The 19,358-nt window shown below is 44.2% G+C and overlaps 1 protein-coding gene across 1 annotated transcript; it reads left to right on the forward strand.

Annotated features, from left to right (window-relative positions):
- Nucleotides 1-271: 271 nt before the first annotated feature.
- On the forward strand, nt 272-18,386 carry LOC110529287 (delta-like protein 4). The gene is made up of 11 exons (XM_036984628.2): nt 272-827; nt 971-1,231; nt 1,682-1,739; nt 2,527-2,793; nt 5,231-5,291; nt 6,563-6,693; nt 7,691-7,860; nt 9,917-10,136; nt 12,659-13,418; nt 16,627-16,738; nt 17,444-18,386. Exons 1-11 carry the CDS (start codon nt 774-776, stop codon nt 17,447-17,449), a joined length of 2,100 nt encoding a protein of 699 aa, XP_036840523.1. The 5' UTR covers nt 272-773; the 3' UTR covers nt 17,450-18,386.
- The last annotated feature ends 972 nt before the right edge of the window (nt 18,387-19,358 follow it).

Here is a 19,358-nt window from a genome sequence, read left to right on the forward strand (position 1 = left end):
ATAAAAGTGCAGCGGGAAACCTCTCTTCCTTCTCTCGTGTGCGTTGTAAATACGTCAACAGATGCTATAGCTTGTGAATAATCGATGCTCTTTTGTTGGTCGGTCGTCAGTCAGCATAGCGCAGTACTGGTGGGTATTCGAATCTGGATATCATTGTTTTTGGAGAGGAGGAAGGAGGGAGGGAGGGAGGGGGATGAATATATAAAGTGGGCGGTGTTACGTCTCGATTGACAGTTTATCTAATGAGCAGCGCAGCACGAGTCTATAAATTGTGGGAGACGTCACTCCCAAGTGTTCATTCACTAGTAATAAGACGCACGTTGAACAGACATCCACGGAGCGCAGCGCAACACTGATGCGCCAAGTTAAGTACCAAAACAAGACAGCGGTGTTGCATCGTCCTGCACGCACACACACACACACACACACCGACGTAACCAGTGTGGAGTACTGTACTGTACTACTGTGGAAGCGAAGAGGAGAACAGCGCGAACAGAGAGGGAGAGGGGTCAGAATATGGATATTGGTCTTTCGTTAAACCTTTACCTCTTTTGGATAACCTGGGAATTCTAAAACATATTTTGGCAGATTGGAGCATCCAACAAAGATTCTAATTACGGAAAAACACGAAGTGGAACGAGAAGAAGGATTTATATTTTGCTCTTTCTTTCTGTTTTTTTATTTGCCCCCCCCCCAACACTTTGGAATAGTGGGCTTTGGAATATAGGGGATATATTGGCGGGTGACGCGTCTGCCCTGGTTCAGCGAGAAGGATGGCAGCTTGGTTCACTTTTACCTTCGCATTCAGCACCACTGTACTGACACAGGTAAGGAAGGAGGAATCGGCTGGATACCCTGCAGGAGCTCTCAACGAATGATCACTCAAAGTAGCCTATTCCAAGGAAAGGGTCTATTTTAGCGTGTGCGTAACGGTGTTTTCAAAAAAAACATATCTTCTCTTCTTTTTTAGGTATTTGGATCCGGTGTTTTTGAGATCGATCTACATGAATTTAAAAACAGCAAAGGATTGCTGGAGAATGGCAACTCGTGCAGGCTCAACTGCAGGACTTTCTTTCGTGTTTGTCTTAAGAACTACCAGGCGGTCGTGTCGCCAGGTGACTGTATCTTTGGAAATGCCTTGACACCGGTGCTAGGGACCAACTCCTTTAGCGCCATGGACGGGGGAGCTTTCAGTAGACCCATCCGACTACCGTTCAACTTCGGATGGCCGGTAAGACAAGACAGCCTAGATGCTGTCCATATTATTAGTTGAATGTATACCACGCCAAGGTCAGTGTTGTTGTGTTGTGAAGCAGGCGGGTTGTGATTGGTTTGGAGAGAAAGAAAGCGCACCAGTTATTGGTGAGTAATGAGATAAGCCATCATTAGGTAATGCTGTGTGTATAACCAAACACACACACACAGAGGATTGACACACAACACACGACGTTGTTTATTTCTAAATGCACCGCACGGCGGTATAACCTACGATAACATGTTTGCCTCGATGCAAATTTTACAATCCTAAATTATATAGCCATGCATAAACAGACAGTTCGTTTTTAAATTACGCTCAATTCTAGCTGTGATAAAGTGTGATATTGTCAAATGTAATTATATTGCCTGTACGAACTGGATTTTGAATGATATTTTCTAATGACTGAATGCGTTCTGTCCTTAGGGATCGTTTTCTTTGATAATTGAAGCCTGGTATTCACCTTCAACAGATCTACCTGTTGGTAAGTCGATCTATTCAACGCCGCAAGAGGGCGACCTTTCTACACATTTCACAAATAGTCCCTCTATAACTAAAGCACTTTTTAAATGTCAAAACTTTATCCATAATGAGCATCTTCTCACTATCATTGATCCATTCCCCTTACTGTTAATTGTTCCTTATATTTTTTCTCAAATTTATACTCCTTTATGCATGCCTTTGTTGCTCAGCTTCAAAACACCTTTTTCATTCTTATGCTCCAACACAATGTGACTTCCTGCGGTGTATTTCTGGCGTGGGAACGAGTTGAGGGCTTTGGTGAGAACACACAGAGGCTGCCAAGGCTATGTGACTACATTTTCCTGTATTTAACACCTTGCTCTGTTCCGCCCATTGGAAGCAGCCTGGGAAGGTTTTTTTTTTTTTGCTGACAGAAAGGAAGAGGACATTTTAATCTCAGTTTATTGTCCATCGTTCCTTTTGGATCTCACTTTGGCCCCTAGGCTGTGTTACTGTAAAAAGCACTTTGTGACAACTAAAAAGTAATTTATTGATTGATTATTGATTGATGTAACTAATGCATTTTCTCTCTCTCTCCTCTCTCTCTCTCTCTCTCCTCTCTCTCTCTCTTCCTCTCTCTCTTTCTCTCTTTCTCTCTCTTTCTCTCTCTCTCTCTTTCTCTCTCCATCTCTCTCTCTCTCTTTCTTTCTTTCTCTCGCTCTCCCCTCTCTCTCTCTCTCTCTCTCTCTCTGTCTCTCTCTCTCTGTCTCTCTCTCTCTCTCCTCTCCCTCTCTCTTCTTCCCTTCCAGACACCAGCAACCCAGAGATGTTGATTAGTTTATTTTCCATCCAGAGACAGCTGGGCGTAGGGACCGCCTGGTCTCTGGATGTTCAGAGCAGCCGACAGACGGAGTTAAGGTATTCTTACCGCTTCATCTGCAATGACAATTACTACGGAGAAAGTTGTTCCAAAATATGCACGCCAAGGGACGACCGTTTTGGCCACTACACCTGCGACCTCGGCAACGGGCAGTTATCCTGTCTGCCCGGCTGGAAGGGGGAATACTGCGAAGAACGTAAGCAACCCGAGAGAAACCAACCGTTATCGAACCCCCCAAAAAACAAACACAACTCAACCCCACTGGCTTATCAGAGTCCATGTCACACTTGTCTTTGACCAATATGTTGGATATACAATCACAACTTCTTCAATGATTTACAGGCCTTTACTATAGGCCAGTGTTTTTTTACTTCTAGCAAGCTTGGTCATCGTTTTTGATGCACTTTAGCAGTTTCTTCCATGAGTTTCGCTGTGCTTTTAGTTTTCCCCGAGCTTGTTTGTACATCGTTTTCAGAAAGCGAGTGAAAGGTGTACAGTAGCTGTGGTTTACTTGTATATAGGTAGTCTGTGGCCCTCTGCCGAGAGTTTTGGTTGTTAAATGGCACAGCAGTTGGTACTCGTAACAGCAGTAGGGTCACTGGTTCAAGGCCGAATTGATTTGGTTTTCCTCAATCGCTACACTGGTGGCAGCGGCGGGATGGATGCCACAGTCTCTCAGGGTTTTGTTGGAAGCTTGTCCTGATGCACTGGTCCTGTGAGAGATAGAGGGATGAATAGACAGAATGAGTGTTGCCCCCCCCCCCCTGTATGTTAACCTACTGCGTACTCTGCTGAGAGGCCTGGGCCATCCATTTTCTTTATACACATAAAAAGAGCCACAGAAATAACCGTGTGGAGATGAGCACATGTTTGCCATGCTACATTGGTCTAAGAGGTCATCTCTGTAGGGCTACAGCATGTCTAGTAAGTGTATGAGAAGGAGTCGGCCTTGTGTGTAGGCCCTAGGGAACCAAGAGATGCTGTTAGAGAGGGGCTGCTTGCTGAATATGAGGACAAGCAACATCGTCGTACAAAACCCACAATATGCTTAAGACAAAGGTACTAGTGCACTACAAAATGAGCATACAAACAAACGCTGGTTCTCGTCTCTATGTTTTGGACAGAACAGAAACTGAACGAACTCGTACTTTCACAGGGAGATCAGCCAGTCGGGAGGGAGGGCAGGGTTAGCCCCATTTGATGTGTATGCTTCTTTTACCAAAACAAATTCACAAAAAAAAAAACATTTCAGGGAAACATCTTAAAACATAAATCGTTACCATTTGTTTGAGTCAGTTTGAAACGCAATGTGACAAGGGATCTATCGGCGTCACTTGGCGGTGAAGGAGAGATTGGCATGTGTTATGGTTGTATTTTGAACGTGGCGCCAAATCATTGACCAGAGCAATTACACATCCACCTACCGTCCGCAGTATAGAAACAATGCACGTCGCTCTCCCTGGCTGTGAGAGTGGAGTTTGTATTTCTATACTACGACTACCTGAAAGTAGAGCGCGTTCCTGGTAATTTAATCCCGGGCAGTTTGAATGTCACTGGGAGAACACGGGCTGCAGCAGCACGCGCCGGGGTTAATCGCAACGTTATTATCCGCCACGCGCCACTGAAGTCGTAGTCTCCTTATTGTTGGGGGCTCGTGGGCCGCATAGCAGCTGCAAGTATGGTTCGCGCAGACAAGGAACAAAACAATGGTGGCAGCTGTCCGCTATTGCGCACGGGCATCTGTTTAGGACTAACCCGGCCGTTTACCGGCGGTCGCCAGCCTATCAAACCGGAATCGGTGTCGCACAGAGAGGGAGAGGGGCCATCTAGAACACAAGACATTACAAACCGTAAATCACCCAGCTTCCTCATGGTCCCGCTGTAGCAGTTGGGTGGTGTGACAGGCTCAGTTGGAGCTTGTGTCTGTATGCCCATTGAAGAAGCAGCATTGTGGTTGAAATGAATAGATGTTATGATGGAGATGTTATGATGGAGTAGCCTGAGGTGTTACATATGTCCAATATACCACTGCTGAACGGAGTGCCTGGACACAGCCCTTAGCCGTGGTATATTGGACATATACCACGAACCCCCTTGAAGTGCCTTATTGATATTATAAAAGGGATTGGCAACGCAATTAGAGCAGTAAAAATACATGTTTTGTCGTAAGGTCTGATATACTATGGCTGTCCAGTCACTCAGCATGCAGGGCTCGAGCCACCGTGGTAATTATGAAGCGTTTAGAACGCGTGATGCCTATTATATCGTCGTTTTATTATAGCCTATACACATGCAAGCACATCTTTTGTGTGTTTTATGGTGAAGGGGGGGGGGGGGGGGGGTGAAATAATATTTAATGATGTAGGCTAATGTTCAGAAGTCCATAATTTGCATCAGTAGGCTATAATATCCTTGAAATTGCAGCTCTTTTGATGTACATGAGTTACTGTAATGATAGCTTTGCCTATCGTGACTGTGGCTTAGATGCACACAATGTAGTCGGATTGATTTACGTCCAAGGTCCACTGTATGGATAACGTTTGAAACACTATAGATAACCCCTGGATATCTATTGGTGCGTGTGTTACACTATAGATAACCCCTGGATGTCTATTGGTGCATGTGTGTTACAGCCATCTGCCTCGTGGGATGCAGTGAAGGAAACGGAAACTGCTCCAGACCTGGCGAGTGTGTGTAAGTAATATAGAAATTATAAAGTGTGTGTGTGTGTGTGTGTGTGTGTGTGTGTGTGTGTGTGTGTGTGTGTGTGTGTGTGTGTGTGTGTGTGTGAAGGAGACAGTATTTCAATATTTCTCTAAATTGGTCCAATATTTATATTCCATGTGATGTCAACTGTTCAGCAGGAAGCAATCTATTTTTCAAAGCTGAAGATCAAAGCAGCCAACTCTTTCTCTCTCTTCCTCCTCTCTCTTTCTTTCTCTCTCTCTCTCCTCTCTCTTTCTCCTCTCTCTCTCTTTCTCTTTCCTTTCTCCTTTCTCTTTCTTTCTCTATTTGTCCTCTCTCTCTCCTCTCTCTTTCTCCTCTCTCTCTCTTTCTCTCTCTCCTCTCTTTGTCCTCTCTTTCTCTTTCTCCTCTCTATCTCTCTTTCTCCTCTCTCTCTCTTTCTCTTTCTCATCTCTTCCTCTCTTTATCCTCTCTCTCTCCTCTCTCTTTCTCCTCTCTCTTTTTCTCCTCTCTTTCTTCCTCTCTTTGTCCTCTCTCTCCTCTCTCTTTCTCCTCTCTCTCTCTTTCTCCTCTCTCGCTCTCCTCTATTTCTCCTCTCTCTCTCTCCTCTCTTTCTCCTCTCTCTCTCCTCTCTTTCTCCTCTCTCTCTCTCTCTCTCCTCTCTTTCTCCTCTCTCTCTCCTCTCTTTCTCCTCTCTCTCTCTCCTCTCTTTCTCCTCTCTCTCTCCTCTCTTTCTCCTCTCTCTTTCTTTCTCTCTCTTTCTCTCTTTCTCTCTCTCTTTCTCACTCTCTTTCTCACTCTCTTTCTCTCGCTCTGTCTTTCTCTCTCTCTTTCTCTCTCTCTCTCTCACTCTCTTTCTTTCTCTCTCTCTTTCTTTCTCTCTTTCTCACTCTCTTTCTTTCTCTCTTCTCGCTCAAGATTTTGGTCAGAACTATAAGTATGCTGTTCACACAAAGTCTAGAGTAGAATAATTGACTCCATATGAACATTTGTATAGAGGGGTTTCTGCAGTAAGGGAACATGCATACAATTGGTCCTGCACTCTGTCTTAGAGGGATACTGCAGATGATTGGTTGTTATTGCATGTGACAACGTGGTTGGTTGAAGTGCACTGTCGTACCGTTATGTTTCATCAAACAATGAACAAATAAACCTATCAATGTAATTAACCAATCAGTCAGTGAATAAATAATGTATAAATAAAGGAATGGTAATAATGAAGAAACATTTACCTGAATTAGAGAGTTTTTAATGGTACATTACCTCTCCTGTGTCTCCAGGTGCAGAGAAGGTTGGCAGGGTCTGTTCTGTGATGAGTGTAAGAAGTACCCAGCGTGTAAACATGGCACCTGCCAACAGCCTTGGCAGTGTAACTGTAAGGAGGGCTGGGGAGGGCTCTTCTGTGACCAAGGCAAGAACACATCTTCGTCATCACCGTCCTAGTTGCACAGAGAAATCTGACTGAAACATATCAGAAAATGTGCAATAAATTATGTTTTCCATTCAAATACTGACCCTAAAAGAATCCCCCAAAAAATAGAGAAGACGTTGACATGAATCTGTAGGTCAACATGATCTATCAGCTGTTCTTATGTTAATCCATTATCACTGGTGAGCTCATCAGGATGTTCCTATACACTTTTTTTCTATGAGAAGAAAATATGTTAGTTGACTAATCTGTTTGACTTAGTAGTTTACCTTACATACAGGAAGTTATGTTGACCTTACATACAGGAAGTTATGTTGACCTTACATACAGGAAGTTATGTTGACCTTACATACAGGACGTTATGTTGACCTTATATACAGGAAGTTATGTTGACCTTACATACAGGAAGTTATGTTGACCTTATAGGATGTTATGTTGACCTTACATACAGGACGTTATGTTGACCTTATATACAGGACATTATGTTGACCTTACATACAGGACGTTATGTTGACCTTATATACAGGACATTATGTTGACCTTATAGGACGTTATGTTGACCTTATATACAGGACATTATGTTGACCTTACATACAGGACGTTATGTTGACCTTATATACAGGACATTATGTTGACCTTATAGGACGTTATGTTGACCTTACATACAGGACGTTATGTTGATCTTATTACCTTACCTTACATACACATGTTTTGGGGGGGAAATTATATTGTTTTATAATAATACAATTGCTCAGAGAAAGTGATTATGATTAACAAGTAAAACTTTTTTATCTCAAAAGTTAAGACGTCAAAATGACTGAGACCCCTAAAGTAAAATAAAGTTGTGCTCTATTCCCAGCATACAATATAACTCATCTTTATCATGGGCGTCAAATTATTTAACCCCACGATACATGTACAGTATATTTTACCTTTATTTGACCTTTATTTGACCTTTGACCTCTCTGCTCCCTCTCAGATCTGAACTTCTGCACGCACCACCGGCCGTGTGTGAACGGGGCGACCTGTATGAACACGGGCCAAGGCAGCTATACCTGTACCTGTCCCCCTGGGTTCACTGGGGTCAACTGTGAGCTGGAGCTGCAGGAGTGTGACAGCGACCCCTGCAGGAACGGAGGACTCTGCACGGTAAGCAGTGGTTCGATAGACATGTTAGAAGGGACAGCACGGTGGAGGAAGGGGTTAGATAGACATGTTAGAAGGGACAGCCCCGTGGAGGAAGGGGTTAGATAGACATGTTAGAAGGGACAGCCCCTGCAGGAACGGAGGACTCTGCACGGTGAGTTAGTAAGCACTAGATGACCGCGTTAGACGGGACAATGCCTGCAGGAACGACCGTGAAGATGGCCCCCTACAAGTCACTAAATGCCCAGGCTAGAAGTGGCAATATTGTCAGAACTGATGAGCGGATGGGTACACTATATATACAAAGTATGTGGACACCCCTTCAAATGACTGGATTCAGCTATTTCATTCGATCACACAGCCATGCAATCTCCATAGACAAACATTGTCACTAGAATGGCCTTACTGAAGAGGTCAGTGACTTTCAACGTGGCACCGTCATAGGATACAATTACATTCTAGATGATTCTGTGCTTCCAACTTTGTGGCAACAGTTTGGAGAAGGCCCTTTCCTGTTTCAGTTTGATAGTGCCCCTGTGCACAAAGCGAGGTCCATACAGAAATGTTTTGTCGAGATCAGTGTGAATGAATTTGACTGGTCTGCACAGAGCCCTGGCCTCAACCCCATCAAACACCTTTGGGATGAATTGGAACGCCGACTGCGAGCCAGGCCTAATGGCACAACATCGGTGCCCGACCTCACTAATGCTCTTGTGGCTGAATGGAAGTAAGTCCCCGCAGCAATGTTCCAACATCTAGTGGAAAGCCTTCCCAGAAGAGTGGAAGCTGTTATAGCAGCAATGTTCCAACATCTAGTGGAAAAGCCTTCCCAGAAGAGTGGAAGTTGTTATAGCAGCAATGCTCCAACATCTAGTGGAAAAGCCTTCCCAGAAGAGTGGAGGCTGTTATAGCAGCAATGTTCCAACATCTAGTGGAAAAGCCTTCCCAGAAAAGTGGAGGCTGTTATAGCAGCAATGTTCCAACATCTAGTGGAAAAGCCTTCCCAGAAAAGTGGAGGCTGTTATAGCAGCAATGTTCCAACATCTAGTGGAAAAGCCTTCCCAGAAAAGTGGAGCCTGTTATAGCAGCAATGTTCCAACATCTAGTGGAAAAGCCTTCCCAGAAAAGTGGAGCCTGTTATAGCAGCAATGCTCCAACATCTAGTGGAAAAGCCTTCCCAGAAGAGTGGAGCCTGTTATAGCAGCAATGCTCCAACATCTAGTGGAAAAGCCTTCCCAGAAGAGTGGAGGCTGTTATAGCAGCAAAAGCAGGGACCAACTCCATACTGATGCTCAATAATTTGGAATGAGATGTTTAGACGAGCAGGGGTCGACATACTTTTGGTCATGTTATGTACTTAAAGGTACCAGGTTATAACTACACTGCCTGGACTAAGGTGATTCACTACGTAAATACCCTTAAAGGGACAATTAAAGGGGCAGAGTTAAATGTTCCTTTAAATACCCTTAAAGGGGCAGAGTTAAATGTTCCTTTAAATACCCTTAAAGGGGCAGAGTTAAATGTTCCTTTAAATACCCTTAAATGGGCAGAGTTAAATGTTCCTTTAAATTACCTTAAATGGGCAGAGTTAAATGTTCCTTTAAATACCCTTAAAGGGGCAGAGTTAAATGTTCCTTTAAATACCCTTAAAGGGGCAGAGTTAAATGTTCCTTTAAATACCCTTAAATGGGCAGAGTTAAATGTTCCTTTAAATACCCTTAAAGGGGCAGAGTTAAATGTTCCTTTAAATACCCTTAAAGGGGCAGAGTTAAATGTTCCTTTAAATACCCTTAAATGGGCAGAGTTAAATGTTCCTTTAAATGACCTTAAATGGGCAGAGTTAAATGTTCCTTTAAATACCCTTAAAGGGGCAGAGTTAAATGTTCCTTTAAATACCCTTAAAGGGGCAGAGTTAAATGTTCCTTTAAATACCCTTAAAGGGGCAGAGTTATTGTCAGAAGTGACGTGAGAGGAAGGGGGAATGACTGATTTTTTTTTAGAAACGACTGTAATCCAATCTGTCTTGACCTTTAGATCTTAACTGTCTCCCTTTTTATAGAACCTGGATGTTGGCTACAGGTGTTCGTGTCCGCAGGGCTTCGAGGGTTCTCACTGTGAACACAGCCTGCTGACTTGTGCTGACTCCCCCTGCTTCCACAGCGGACAGTGCCATCAGAAGGACAACGGGCATAGCTACATCTGCGAGTGTCCTCCCGGATACACAGGACTCAACTGTGAGAAGAGAGTGGACAAGTGCACATCTCTTCCCTGCGCCAACGGTATGCTACGGCCTCTTTCCACGCTCCCCTTTCTCTCCTCTCCTCCCCCTCCCTGGCAGGTTGGAAGCTAACGGTATGCTACAGCCTCTTTCCACGCTCCCCTTTCTCTCCTCTCCACCCCCTCCCTGGCAGGTTGGAAGTGTGTGATGGAACTACTATCTCTCTCCCCTCTCTTCTCTCCCCAACCTCCTCCCCTTCTTCTCTTTCCCTGAATTCCTCTTGGGCTGGCGGTCTGGAAGTGTTATGGAACAGGAAGGAATCTGGTGGGAACTGTGTGTCTATTGTGCTGGATGTCAACATACGATGGCTTCCAGTCGGCTTCAAGGAATGTCACCCGATACTGTTCATTCAGTCAAGCCTGTGCCTGTTCGAACAGAGGATGAAGGAAAATACTGTTAAATGGACAAATAATGTGATAAGTAGTGGTGTAGTGGTGTAGTGTGTAGTGGTGTAGTGGAGTAGTGTGTAGTGGGAAGTAGTGGTGTAGTGTGTAGTGGGAAGTAGTGGTGTAGTGGGAAGTAGTGGTGTAGTGGGAAGTAGTGTGTAGTGGTGTAGTGGTGTAGTGTGTAGTGGGAAGTAGTGTGTAGTGGTGTAGTGTGTAGTGGTGTAGTGGGAAGTAGTGTGTGGTGGTGTAGTGTGTAGTGTGTAGTGGGAAGTAGTGTGTAGTGGTGTAGTGTGTAGTGTGTAGTGGGAAGTAGTGTGTAGTGGTGTAGTGGTGTAGTGTGTAGTGTGTAGTGGGAAGTAGTGTGTAGTGGTGTAGTGTGTAGTGGGAAGTAGTGTGTAGTGGTGTAGTGTGTAGTGGTGTAGTGTGTAGTGATGTAGTGGTGTAGTGGTGTAGTGTGTAGTGATGTAGTGGTGTAGTGTGTAGTGGTGTAGTGGTGTAGTGGTGTAGTGTGTAGTGATGTAGTGGTGTAGTGTGTAGTGGTGTAGTGGTGTAGTGTGTAGTGATGTAGTGGTGTAGTGATGTAGTGGTGTAGTGTGTAGTGATGTAGTGGTGTAGTGGTGTAGTGTTGTAGTGGTGTAGTGTGTAGTGGTGTAGTGTGTAGTGATGTAGTGGTGTAGTGTGTAGTGGTGTAGTGTGTAGTGTGTAGTGGTGTAGTGTGTAGTGATGTAGTGGTGTAGTGTGTAGTGGTGTAGTGTGTAGTTGTGTAGTGGTGTAGTGTGTAGTGGTGTAGTGTGTAGTGGTGTAGTGGTGTAGTGGTGTAGTGTGTAGTGATGTAGTGGTGTAGTGGTATAGTGGTGTAGTGGTGTAGTGTGTAGTGATGTAGTGGTGTAGTGGTGTAGTGATGTAGTGTGTAGTGGTGTAGTGTGTAGTGGTGTCTGTAGTGGTGTAGTGTGTAGTGGTGTAGTGGTGTAGTGTGTAGTGGTGTAGTGTGTAGTGGTGTAGTGTGTAGTGGTGTCTGTAGTGGTGTAGTGTGTAGTGGTGTAGTGTAGGTGGTGTAGTGTGTAGTGGTGTCTGTAGTGGTGTAGTGTGTAGTGTGTAGTGGTGTAGTGTGTAGTGGTGTAGTGTGTAGAGATGTAGTGGTGTAGTGTGTAGTGGTGTAGTGGTGTAGTGATGTAGTGGTGTAGTGTGTAGTGGTGTAGTGGGAAGTAGTGTGTAGTGGTGTAGTGGGAAGTAGTGTGTAGTGTGTAGTGGTGTAGTGGTGTAGTGTGTAGTGATGTAGTGGTTTAGTGGTGTAGTGGTGTAGTGGGAAGTAGTGTGTAGTGGGAAGTAGTGTGTAGTGTATAGTGGTGTAGTGTGTAGTGGTGTAGTGTGTAGTGGTGTAGTGTGTAGTGGGAAGTAGTGTGTAGTGGTGTAGTGGTGTAGTGTGTAGTGGTGTAGTGGTGTAGTGTGTAGTGGTGTAGTGGGAAGTAGTGTGTAGTGTGTAGTGGTGTAGTGGGAAGTAGTGAAGTAGTGTGTAGTGGTGTAGTGTGTAGTGTGTAGTGGTGTAGTGGGAAGTAGTGAAGTGGTGTAGTGTGTAGTGTGTAGTGGTGTAGTGGTGTAGTGTGTAGTGGTGTAGTGGGAAGTAGTGAAGTAGTGTGTAGTGGTGTAGTGTGTAGTGGTGTAGTGTGTAGTGGTGTAGTGTGTAGTGTGTAGTGGTGTAGTGTGTAGTGGTGTAGTGGGAAGTAGTGAAGTAGTGTGTAGTGGTGTAGTTTGTAGTGGTGTAGTTTGTAGTGGTGTAGTTTGTAGTGGTGTAGTGGGAAGTAGTGAAGTAGTGTGTAGTGGTGTAGTGGGAAGTAGTGAAGTAGTGTGTAGTGGTGTAGTGTGTAGTGGTGTAGTGTGTAGTGGTGTAGTGTGTAGTGTGTAGTGGTGTAGTGTGTAGTGGTGTAGTGGGAAGTAGTGTATAGTGGTGTAGTGGATAGTGGTGTAGTGTATAGTGGTTTAGTGGTGTAGTGTGTAGTGGTGTAGTGTGTAATGATGTAGTGGTCTAGTGTGTAGTGATGTAGTGGGAAGTAGTGACTGTTTCTGGACAGGGCCAATTGTGTGTCTGCATACCTGTTCTCTCCCCCAAGACCCTGACCCCTTGTGTCTCTCTCTCCAGGCGGTCTGTGTTTGATCCACGGTGGCGTGCGTCTGTGTAGCTGTCGCTCCGGTTTCACCGGCCAGCGCTGTGAGATCAACATCAACGAATGTGCCGGGAACCCCTGCACCAACGGAGGGACCTGCCTGGACCGTATCAACGACTACACCTGTCACTGCCCCCCGGGGTACGCCGGACGAAACTGCGACCGCGGCCTGGACGAGTGCTCCATGCGCCCCTGTCTTAACGGAGGGCTCTGCACCGGGGGAGGGGGGCCGGGGAAACCCCCTGCCGCCTGTATCTGTCCCGCCGGCTTTACCGGATCACGCTGCCAGTTCTTTGCTGTGACCCTGCCGGTGGGTGGGGAGAGGATCAATGGAGAGAGCCAAGATGGCTTCCAGTGGGCAGCAGTTTCCTTGGCTGTAGGGCTGGTTGCATTACTGGTGCTGCTATGCATGGTTGGGCTGGCTCTACGGCACATCCACAGGCGGACCGGCAGGGACAGGGGAGATGGGGAGACCATGAACAACCTATCAGATGTACAGAGGGATAACCTAATCCCCGCCTCCCAGCTGAAGAACACCAATCAGAAGGTTGGACTGGAGGTGGACTGCGAATCAGAGAAGTCAAACTTCATCCATAAGAACTATCAGTTGGACTCGTATAGTAACGCAAAGTCGAAGGAGTTGAAGGATGATACGTCGCAAGAGGATAGAAGCAAAAGTCATGTGATCTATGACACGTGTTTAGAAGAGAAAATACCTCTGAGTAGAATGTACAGGTAAGAAAACCATTCTTGTTGTTGTTCTTGTTGTTGTTGTTGTTGTTGTTGTTGTCTAAATTAAGCTTTTCGATGAGTTTTATCTTGATTCTGAAATGTTAGACCACATCTGCAAACATGAAGAACTAGCCAACTGCTTCTGCAATGACACATTGAGACATAGGCTACTAACAGCTCTATACTTACAGCTCTATACTTACAGCTCTATACTAACATCTCTATACTAACAGCTCTATACTAACAGCTCTATACTTACAGCTCTATACTACCAGCTCTATACTAACAGCTCTATACTTACAGCTCTATACTTTCAGCTCTAGGAAACCGTTTCAGTACAGCTCTATACTTACAGCTCTGTACTAACAGCTCTATACTAACAGCTCTATACTAACAGCTCTATACTAACAGCTCTATACTTACAGCTCTATACTACCAGCTCTAGGAAACTGTTTCAGTACAGCTCTATACTTACAGCTCTATACTTACAGCTCTATACTTACATCTATAGGAAACTGTTTCAGTACAGCTCTATACTTACAGCTCTGTACTTACAGCTCTGTACTAACAGCTCTATACTAACAGCTCTATACTAACAGCTCTATACTTACAGCTCTAGGAAACTGTTTCAGTACAGCTCTATACTTACAGCTCTGTACTTACAGCTCTATACTAACAGCTCTATACTAACAGCTCTATACTAACAGCTCTATACTTACAGCTCTATACTACCAGCTCTAGGAAACTGTTTCAGTACAGCTCAATACTTACAGCTCTATACTTACAGCTCTATACTTACAGCTCTAGGAAACTGTTTCAGTACAGCTCTATACTTACAGCTCTATACTTACAGCTCTATACTTACAGCTCTATACTTACAGCTCTAGGAAACTGTTTCAGTACAGCTCTATACTTACAGCTCTATACTTACAGCTCTAGGAAACTGTTTCAGTACAGCTCTATACTTACAGCTCTAGGAAACTGTTTCAGTACAGCTCTATACTTACAGCTCTATACTTACAGCTCTGGGAAGCTGTTTCAGTACAGCTCTATACTTACAGCTCTATACTTACAGCCCTAGTTCAATATGTGTAAAAGATAAAGGCCATTCTATGGGCTCTACATCTTTTCTGAAACCCCCACTCACCCACCCACTCGCAGAGTACAGTAGAGTACAGCAGAGTACAGTAGGATATAGTAGGGTAGGGTACAGTAGAGTACAGTAGGGTACAGTAGAGTACAGGAGGGTACAGTACAGTAGAGTACAGGAGGGTACAGTTAGAGTACAGTAGGGAACAGTACAGTAGGGTACAGTAGAGTACAGGAGGGTACAGTAGAGTACAGCAGAGTACAGTAGAGTCCAGTAGGGTACAGTAGAGTACAGTACAGTAGGATACAGTAGAGTAGGGTACAGTAGGGTAGGGTAGGGTACAGTAGAGTACAGTAGGGTACAGTAGAGGACAGTAGAGTACAGTAGGGTACAGTAGAGGACAGGAGGGTACAGTACAGTAGAGTACAGTAGGGTAGGGTACAGTAGGGTAGAGTACAGTAGGGTAGAGGACAGTAGAGTACAGTAGAGTACAGTAGGGTACAGGAGGGTACAGTACAGTAGATTACAGTAAAGTACAGTAGGGTAAAGTAGAGTAGGGTAGGGTAGAGTAGAGTACAGTAGGATAGAGTAGGGTACAATAGGGTACAGTAGAGTAGGGTACAGTAGAGTAGGGTACAGTAGGGTAGGGTACAGTAGAGTAGGGTATAATGGAGTAGAGTAGGGTACAGTATAATAGGTTACAGTATAGTAGAGTAGGGTACAGTAGAGTACAGTAAGGTACAGTACAGTAGGGTGAAGTAGGGTATAGTAGGGTACAGTATATTGGAGTAGGGTATAGTAGAGTAGGGTACAGTACAGTAGGGTACAGTAGAGTAGGGTACAGTAGAGTAGGGTATAATGGAGTAGAGTAGGGTACAGTATAATAGGTTACAGTATAGTAGAGTAGGGTACAGTAGAGTAGGGTATAATGGAGTAGAGTAGGGTACAGTATAATAGGTTACAGTATAGTAGAGTAGGGTACAGTATAATAGAGTAGGGAACAGTAGAGTAGGGTATAATGGAGTAGAGTAGAGTACTGTGGGGTATAGTAGAGTAGAGTATAGTAAAGTAGGGTAGAGTATATTGGAATAAGGTACAGCAGAGTAGGGTACAGTAGAGTAGGGTAGAGTATATTGGAATTTTACAGTAGAGTAGGGTACAGTAGAGTAGAGTACAGTAGGGTACAGTAGAATAGGGTACAGTAGAGTAGGGTATAATGGAGTAGAGTAGGGTACAGTATAATAGGGTACAGTATAGTAGAGTAGGGTACAGTAGAGTAGGGTACAGTAGAGCAGAATTAGGGTATAGTATAGTAGGGCACAGTAGAGTAGGGTAAAATGGAGTCGAGTAGAGTACAGTAGGGTAGAGTAGGGTAGAGTAGAGTAGCGTAGGGTAGAGTATATTGGATTAGGGTACAGTAGAGTAGGGTAGAGTATATTGGAATAGGGTAGATTAGAGTAGGGTAGAGTAGAGTAGGGTAGAGTAGGGTAGAGTATATTGGAATAGTGTACAGTAGAGTACAGTAGAGTAGGGTACAGTAGAGTAGGGTATAATTGAGTAGAGTAGGGTACAGCATAGTAGAGTAGGGTACAGTATAGTATAGTGGGGCACAGTAGATTAGGGTATAATGGAGTAGAGTAGGGTACAGTATAATAGGGTACAGTATAGTAGAGTAGGGCAAAATGGAGTAGGGTTCAGTGGATTACAGTAAGGTAGGGTTCAGGAGAGTACAGTAAGGTAGGTTTCAGTGGATTACAGTAAGGTAGGGCTCAGTGGATTACAGTAAGGTAGACAGCCACCTGTGTGTAAACAATGACTTTGTACTATATTAGCGTAACAATATGTTTTTTTCTTGTCTTGGATTGAATTAGAACATATCACGATGTAAATAATTGTCCTAAATTTGAGATTTCTTTGAGTTATTATGGAATGGGACAGCCATTTTATACCTCTTCTGGAGAATCTCCCATTGACATGTTTTCCCTCTCTATACCGCTGTCTCCCTGTACATTATTTTCCACCCCCATCAGTAGGATTCCCGATGCATCGCCTCGTTTGACCATATGCTTCTACTTTTAAGGTGGACTGACTGAGTGTGTGTGTTGATTTATGGTGTTGCAGGGAAAAGTCGGAGTGTAGGATATCAACGATATGTTCCCCTCGAGACGCTCACATCTACCAGTCCGTCTTTGTTATAGGAGAGGAGCGGAGGGCGTGCGTCATAGCAACAGAGGTAAGGATAAATACATACCCCCCCCCCAAAAAAAATATATATATACTTTTTCATCAGTACATATTTTGCGGTTTCCCTCTACAGCGTTTCATATCACACATATTGTCAATTACAAATGCTGTACATTTATTCTTGGTGATGTTATGTTTTTTTTTTAATAGATACACATTGTGGAAGTACTACATATTATTTTTCTTAAACATAAGCCAGGGAAATATCCTTTACGCCGTATATGGCGTAATCATGTATGCCAAGTCAATATGGCGAAATAATCTTATATGGAAATGATCTCACTATAAACTATAAAAGTGTATCAAATCACTGTTCCTCAAACTGACAATGTGATGGCCTGGAAAAGGGGATACAGTGTACCAGAAACACACCCATTCACCCCACAGAGTTGGGTCCCCTGGACTGCTCTCGCTCTGCTCATGCTTCACATACGTTTTAAAGGTTTAGCGTTGCATAGTCTCGTGCTTGGAACACAAGCAAATGGTTTTTATACGTTTTAAAGCTTCATTTTTTTTGTCTCACGAGCCCTATGTTTTAACATAGAAGCGCAGAGTGTAATTGAAAGCAGGATGAGCCAAGCAAAAAACATATAGCATACCCGTAAGAATAGATAACACAACTGTACTGTTCACTCACTGTTTTCCCCAGTTCCCACAGCTTGCCTCTAAGCCTTTTTCCTCTCTTCCTCCCCAGGTATAAGCTGCGAGGGGTATGAAGAAGCAAGGAGGCGATAGAGAAGAAACACAATCGAGGCAGATATATATTTTTTTCTGGATTGTTTACAAAAAATCTGAGAAAAGACTGGAGACTGTTTCTGATGTCACTGCCGATGTCACTGCCGATGTCACTGCCGATGTCACTGCTGCTCTGGAACACTTGAGAGAGATGGCGAGAGAGAGACGATGAGACAGAGGCAGAGATGGACGAACCCTCTCCTCTTCTCTGTAAACGATCTAATGAACACTTTATCGACCAAGTGTTTGTATACAAAACGTGTACAGTAGCGGTCATGAACCTATTGACTTCTGGGAACGCTTAAACAAATGGTTAAAAGACTGACTGAACTGCACAGAGTTTGGAGGGAACTGGTTGAATGTCAGCAAGCAAAACAACAAACTTGAACTGAACTCATCTGTCCTTGGCAGCAATGGAGGAGAGACTAGGTGAAACAGGACAAATGGCCCGGAGCTCGTAGTTGACCCCTGACCCCTGCCCGACCTAATCATGGGGACTTCGACAGCCAACTAATCAAAATGGAGGTGCCTGAGATTCAATTGATCTTTAACCCCTAGCCAGCATCATTCACCAGCTATGCAGGACCCAAGGTCCAGCGTGGAGCCAACTCGCTGAAACTGACCAACCAACCGCAAACAACCGACTGACTAGTTGATGAAAACCACAGACTAACCACGACAAAACACTGAGAACGATGAATGTCTGACTGAACAAACGAACTAACGTCTCAACTGTCAGTCACTCCGAACAAAACGCCTGGTCTGACTTTTCCAGACTTTTTCATTCCATGCAAATGGGTGAAAAGATGCGGCCCAAAATGACTAGAAGCCTAAACAAGAGTTTCAATGCTAAAACTAAACACTTGTCTCTTCACGGAGCACTTGAACACCAAAAAGAAAAACACAGGTGGGAAAAAAAATGTTTTTCCATCAACAGGAATTTGGAGGAGGAGTATACATCCCAAATGGAGCCCTATTCCCTATATAGTGCACTACTATAGACCAGAGCCCTATTCCCTATATAGTGGTACTACTATAGACCAGAGCCCTATTCCCTATATAGTGCACTACTTTAGACCAGAGCCCTATTCCCTATATAGTGCACTACTATAGACCAGAGCCCTATTCCCTATATAGTGCACTACTATAGACCAGAGCCCTATTCACTATATAGTCACTACTATAGACCAGAGCCCTATTCCCTATATAGTGGTACTACTATAGACCAGAGCCCTATTCCCTATATAGTGCACTACTTTAGACCAGAGCCCTATTCCCTATATAGTGGTACTACTATAGACCAGAGCCCTATTCCCTATATAGTGGTACTACTATAGACCAGAGCCCTATTCACTATATAGTCACTACTATAGACCAGAACCCTTTGGCCTCCCAAGTGGCGCAGCGGTCTAAGTGCTAGAGTCGTCACTACAGACCCTGGTTCGATTCCAGGCTGTATCACTAACCGACCCAGCGTCGTCCGGGTTAAGGTTTGGCCTGGCGCAGGCCGTCATTGTAAAATAAGAATTTGTCCTTAACTGATTTGCCTAGATAAATAAAAAACAATAATTAAAAAAATTAGTGCACTATTTAGGGAATAGGGTTCTATAGGGCTCTGGTATAAAGTAGTGCACTATTTAGGGAATAGGGTTCTATAGGGCTCTGGTATAAAGTAGTGCACTATTTAGGGAATAGGGTTCTATAGGGCTCTGGTATAAAGTAGTGCACTATTTAGGGAATAGTGTTCTATAGGGCTCTGGTATAAAGTAGTGCACTATTTAGGGAATAGCGTTCTATAGGGCTCTGGTATAAAGTAGTGCACTATTTAGGGAATAGGAGGTCATTTGGGAGGTAACCAAACAGCCCTGACATGA

The sequence above is a fragment of the Oncorhynchus mykiss genome, chromosome 8 (assembly GCF_057628025.1).
Source record: "Oncorhynchus mykiss isolate SJ-2025 chromosome 8, ASM5762802v1, whole genome shotgun sequence".
Taxonomy (NCBI): domain Eukaryota; kingdom Metazoa; phylum Chordata; class Actinopteri; order Salmoniformes; family Salmonidae; genus Oncorhynchus; species Oncorhynchus mykiss.

What these genes read in the sequence shown, in the direction of transcription:
- LOC110529287 (XM_036984628.2), top strand. Translation starts at nt 774, where the DNA reads ATGGCAGCTTGGTTCACTTTTACCTTCGCATTCAGCACCACTGTACTG. An exon ending in GCACCACTGTACTGACACAG is followed by an intron (nt 828 to 970) that starts GTAAGGAAGGAG and finishes CTTCTTTTTTAG; the next exon opens with GTATTTGGATCCGGTGTTTT. An exon ending in CCTCTGAGTAGAATGTACAG is followed by an intron (nt 13,419 to 16,626) that starts GTAAGAAAACCA and finishes ATGGTGTTGCAG; the next exon opens with GGAAAAGTCGGAGTGTAGGA.